At 33.3% G+C, this 6,061-nt stretch overlaps 2 protein-coding genes across 2 annotated transcripts in view; both read left to right on the top strand.

The window, feature by feature from the left end:
* Positions 1-6,061, top strand: part of LOC104915076 (sarcoplasmic reticulum histidine-rich calcium-binding protein-like) — a 260,268-nt gene that overhangs the window by 227,611 nt on the left and 26,596 nt on the right. The gene's annotated exons all lie outside the window — the stretch shown is intronic.
* LOC109363986 (transmembrane channel-like protein 1) lies at positions 2,947-5,814 on the top strand. The gene is made up of 2 exons (XM_019610505.1): positions 2,947-3,091; positions 5,638-5,814. Exons 1-2 carry the CDS (start codon positions 3,024-3,026, stop codon positions 5,798-5,800), a joined length of 231 nt encoding a protein of 76 aa, XP_019466050.1. The 5' UTR covers positions 2,947-3,023; the 3' UTR covers positions 5,801-5,814.

Raw genomic sequence — 6,061 nt, forward strand, 5'->3', positions numbered from 1 at the left:
ATTCTGAGCATAGATTTTTCACAGAGGTAAAATTTATGACAAATCTCAGAGTCCACATATACATTTCAGTATTTTAAGCAATACAAGACTCACTGGAAAAATTTTCTGGATCCACATCTCTATATATTGAGGGTCTATTAAGGATGAATTTGATCATCTTTATTTAGCAGGCTAGCAGTTTATTCCGAAAGGTATAATTCTCCTTTTTCATCCTGAAAGCTAGTCTAATTTTGCATTGGACATATTTCTGCACTTCTCCTCTTTGTATAAAGATGATCCAACTTGGTATAAAGTCAGCTGATGATAAATTTTGTATTGCAGCACATTAGTTAGAAGGATATTAGAGTTCTTTATAGGTCAACAAAAGGTACCTTTCACCTGTGAAATGGTGTGAGTCTAGTTAAGATTTTCCTGCATATTGGTGGAAGCAGTATCTATTGAGACAATAGTGAATAATCTACCTCTCAATCTGCTGTACTCTTTTGCTCTAAGGAGCACCAATACTGTAAAGATGTATCTTCTTGCACTTGAGTTTTAGCAGCAGTAGAAAACACAAATATGTTTGTTGCAACCAAACTAATTTCTTGGGGAAAAAAACTCAAGTGCAAATTCCTCCAATTTACAGTTCAGTGCATCCAATTATTAGAATACTGACTTACGTTTCGAAACAGCCTCTCTGTGGTTTTGGTGTCTTTGAGATCCTGTCCCACCTGTGCTGGTGGCATGGAACAGTGCTGGATGCTAAGCTCCTCATGAACATTTTCATCAGGGCACAGGAAAATTTTTGTATGTATCCAGCATTAAAACATCTCTGATCCTCCCTAAAAAAGACATAGAAATGTAGAGTGATTATGCCTCTCCATAACATTACCATTTTTGACTCTGGTTTGGGTGTATAGAGATCCTTAATCTTATAATGTCTAGATTTCAGGGTTCTTTATAGCTCAGTACTCTTGTGTAGTGCCTCAAATGCCTTCACATTTTGGCTCTTTTTTTGGCTTTATTTTAAATATTCAGCAACAGTGCAAGAAGAATCTGGTAATAAGACCACTGAACATAGGAAAATACTTAACTTGATAAACACATTTTCTCATTTATGAGCAAAGTCTTTCAGGCTTGTTAATTGCAAAACACTGTATGTTAAACTAATGTAATAATATGTAGAAAATGCACTGATTAACTCTTTTTTGACTCTATATATTAAGTGATCAGATGACTTCTGCTTTACTAATTCCACATTTTATGGTCCCTCCTTGTATACATATGGATAGAAGTGAACATTTCTTTTCTAAGAAAACATCTGTATAATATTTTCCAAAGACTGCTGCACAAAATGACATTATGCTTAGTTCATCAGGAGTTACATACTTAAATGACAGGAAGAATATGTCTAGACATGTAGCTGGGAATTTAGATAATGATGACATTTTAAACAGATATTAAAACATCAGGGAGTATTGGAGAAATATGAATTGTGTAGTGAGTTGAAACCGTTATAAAGAGAATACAGACATAAAGCAAATAGGAATAAAGTTTTTAAAATAAATAGAGCTGAGAAATGATGAATGTAAACAGATGGTGGAAGGAGGAGGAAGTTACAACAGCAGAGAGAAACGGGATTTGACAACTATGTGGAAAGTTTAGTAAATAAAAGCAGCAGTTAACACAAGGAGCAAGTGCAATGGAAATTAAAATAGAAGAGGGCAGTGAAAGGAATTAATCCTCTAAAATATTGAGGGTAAAAAAGAATTTTCTTGAGGAATGTCAGATTGAAAAATATTGCCTGAAGACAATGATATCTTCAATTAAGCAGTCTTTTATTTGGTAGCAGTTATGGAATGCTACAAAGTAAGTTATGAACATTTATTTATTTATTTTATATAATTTATTTATTTAATAATATTTATGGCATATACTTCATTTTCAGCTAATAATTGCTAAATCTATTTTCTTTTAGTTTATACTATGATTCATTTCAGTTGCAGTGAGAACTACTATAGACAAAGTGCATGTTACACTGTGTAAGGGAGAGATGTCTTAAATAATATGAAATACTGAATACCAGAAGGGAAGTAAATGGCTCTTTTCAACTAACAGAAACCTCAGATTACTGTATCAGTGTCAGAATGATCTATCCACCAATTGCATTTTGACAGAATTCATTGCATTCAACTGGAGCTGTAGCCATTGTGAGCTGCTGTCAGAAAGTTTCTGCATACAGTCTTCTAGGAAGAGATTTCTGCTATAACTTGAGGATTATGAAAAAGCATCACTTATTTGGATCTTTTTAGACTCCAGCAATTGTTTATAGTTAACCATGTACCAGTAAATTACCAGTAAATTACATGTACAGTAAATCAGCAAACTGATCTATAGAAGAGAAGGGGATTCTCATTGCTTTTAAAAAATAAAAAAATCTCCAAACTGCTGAAAAGAAACATATGCTTACCTCACACTCTGTATAGCCTTGGAGTCTAAGTGTTTTTAAAAAACCTACATAGTGAATAATCATCCAAAAAATGTAGTTATGTAATGACTAACATATCAAATGATCACCCTGTGAACAGAAAAGAGTGTTACTAGACAAAGAAGTTACATGAGAATTTTATGTCAAATAAGTTACGCAAGAATGTGGAAATGAAGCAAAAAATATTTCATTTCTGTTGCAAGTAATTTATAAAACAAAATATGAATTCTTTTTTTATTGTAGATAGAGTTGCCATGAAAAGTTTTAAATGTAAAAGATTTGAAAAGTTACATTAAATATCCTATGTTTTTAATATTACAAAAATGGTTTTCTTCCTTCCTGTGAGCTTTATTTCCATGATGCTTATGACCATTTTGAACACACTTGAAAGTAACGTTTCATCATGTTGATACTGGTAGGATTCTGATTATGTGCATATCTAACAGATTTGTGATGTTACATCTTTTTGTTGAATTTTCAGGGATTTGCACAGTATTCTGTGCTTTTTTATGGTTATTACAATAACCAGAGGACAATTGGATGGCTCAAGTTCAGGATGCCTCTTTCCTATTTCCTTGTTGGTGTTGGGACTATTGGCTACAGCTTTATGATTGTCATTCGAACGTAAGTTCACATTTATAAAAACAAGTAATATCAATCTTAATCAGTCAGACTTTCTTTCAGAAAATACACTTTGGAATGTAGTCATCTTAAGAGTTGGACAAATGCAACATCAATGGAGCAAAAATGCAAGGAAAAGCTGAATTCTGTTAAAGTCGTATATAATTCCTTGGACCTATTATTTATTTTTGCAGCCACTCTCTTTCAGTGTTGTGTCACTGGGAAAAATCCTTACTGAAATACCAGTACTTCCCTCTTGCAACTTCAAAGTGCACAATGAATGCATAATGTAAGGAACAGAACCATGAGACCATATTTTCATAATGCTCTGCATCCAGCATAATGGCAGTTACCATTCAGGAAATTCAACTGTTCTTCTTTCAGTGATACCTTATGTGAATTAAATTATTTTAAGAAGAAAGAAGGCAAAAAAGAAAGAAACATTCCAAATAATTCTCTGTGTAATTCACAGCCAGCAGTAAATGTCTGTTCACAAGTCTATAGTGGTTAAGTCATGTTTACACAGTACTATCAAAGAGTAATATTGATCATAGTAAAGATTTAATGTCCCCCAAAAAATTATCTCCAGCAGTGTTTTCTCCAGGAAAACTATGCTTAATAAAATGCAGTAAGCATAAAGTTAAATCAAAAGGAAACATACATGTAAGTGAAACTGGGCCTAGGCAGTACAATTAGCGAGGCATTAGACTTTTGGCTCTCAAATTCTGGACTTGAATTTTGTCTTATGAGCAGATTTAGATGAATATTAATTCACTATTATTTTATATTATTTATATAAACAATGATTGTAATAGTTTCAGAGGAGATACACTGCTAGTAGATATAGTGTTTAATAACCTTGATTCAAGTACAATGATCACCTACCTCAATAAATGCTATTAGCATTTATTTAGAAGTTTCTTAGGTTGGAATAATTGGAGCATTGTAGGTCAGATTTCAAAGACATTTGTGAATTTAAAGAAAATCACAGTTAAAATATTCCAGTGTTTTGTGATGTAGCCAACATTTTCCACTTTCAAAAGCACTAGATTAAATCAATTCAGTCAATATTCAGTTTTTCAACATGGTTTCCTGCATAGGGCAAAAGCAAAAGCATTCCAGAAGGGAAAAAAAAAAAAGCTTCAATTACACATTTGTATTTTGGAGGACAAAAAACTTGTTCAATAATAAAAGTCATTAATTTAGGTTGAAAACATCTTTTAAAATATTTATTTGATTATGTATTTGTGAAGATTAGAAAAGCGTAAATTTCAGAGAGTAATATTTGATAGTCACGCAGACAAATAAAAAATAAAACTAAAAATTATTCTAGCAGAAAATTCCTGAGTGCAAAACAGAGGGAAATCATGCTGTATGTAGTATCTTCCTTCCCATCTGGCCATGTGACAATTCTGTTGGTCTGTTACTAGGTGATCTTAAGAGTAATCTTAAGATCTTCTTGCAGTCTACTGATTATTGCTGTTTTTCAGAAAGTAGTGCAACATGTGTGCTATCCTGTTAATTGACATCTGGGAAAGAGAATGCATGCATGCGTGAAAGAGTTGGTGAGGAGTATAAGTTATATTATTATATTTAGGGGAAATATCTAGAATTACAGCTTCACTCTACAACTCATCCTATGGAAACATTTCTGGTCTCAGATAAATGACATTCTGAGCACAGGATTGTTCGCTATTTTGTTAGGACCTCTTTAGAAGTAATTACCTTAGACTAAAATTACCGTGGTCTAAAATCAGCATCAGGGCAGATCCTACCAAGAGTGTTTCATAATATGTCCTTCTGTAAATAAACAATAACAACAACAACAAACTGGCATTAGATTATGTCAGCTCCGAAGCATTTGCTGTGTCCCTGACTTATAATTCTATTTCTCTATTTGAGAGTATGCATTTCACTGGACAGTTAAAAATATGTTATATACTATGTATTGATATTAATAAAATGAATCCACTACATTAGTCAGCTTTAAAAAAGGGATTGTATTCCCCTGACCAAAAAATCAATGCAATGTCCAAGATTAAATGAGTAAATTTAGTAGTCAAGATGAGATCAAATAAAGAAGGAATTTGATGTTTGTGGGTACTGTTACAAATCTCATTTAAAAATACATGTGTGATGAGAGGCAAGCCTGAGAGCTTTATTAGTTATTTCTTTATTTGTTTTGGCTAGTGATTTTAGAATTCTTCTCTTCCTCTTAATGAAGTCTCTAATCAAATCTACTGCAACTTCTTAGAGAGATCTACCTAACATTGTGTTTGAGTTTCTTATTCAGCAGAATTCTTCTGAGATGTTCACGAGATACACTGATTTTTTTCTCATGAAAATGAGTATTATTATGTGATAAATTCTCTAAAAATATCAAAATCTCCATTGTTTTCCCTTGTTTTAAGCAGATTTTTTCATTACTGATCGTAATAATAATATATATGTATTTCAGAATAAAGTTAGACCTTTAGGTAGAATTTAAAAAACAAACAGAGCGAAACTACCTCTAATAGAGCCTTTCTGCATCTTTTCGATTTTTGTAGAATGGCAAGGAATGCAAATGAAGAAGGTGGTGGGGATGATACTAGCTTTAATTTCAGCTGGAAAATGTTCACAAGCTGGGACTACCTGATTGGCAATCCTGAGACAGCAGATAATAAGTTTGCTTCTATCACTACCAGCTTTAAGGTAAACAAAGATCACTAGAGAGATGTAATTTGATTTAACTTTCACAGTATTGTGAATCAGGTGGAATGAAAACCAAGTGTAAAGAGAGTGTTAGAGGGAATGAGTTAGAGAGAATGTGGGCCCCTTACTAAGTGAGGGGGGGGTTCTGGTAACGGGGGATGCTGAGAAGGCAGAGATACTGAATGCCTTCTTTACTTCCGTCTTCAGTGAAAAGGCTCTCCCGCAGGAATCCCACACCCTGGAGGTTAGGGAGAGGGTCTGGGGAATGGGAGACTTCCC

Source organism: Meleagris gallopavo, chromosome Z (assembly GCF_000146605.3).
Source record: "Meleagris gallopavo isolate NT-WF06-2002-E0010 breed Aviagen turkey brand Nicholas breeding stock chromosome Z, Turkey_5.1, whole genome shotgun sequence".
In the NCBI taxonomy this organism is placed as follows: domain Eukaryota; kingdom Metazoa; phylum Chordata; class Aves; order Galliformes; family Phasianidae; genus Meleagris; species Meleagris gallopavo.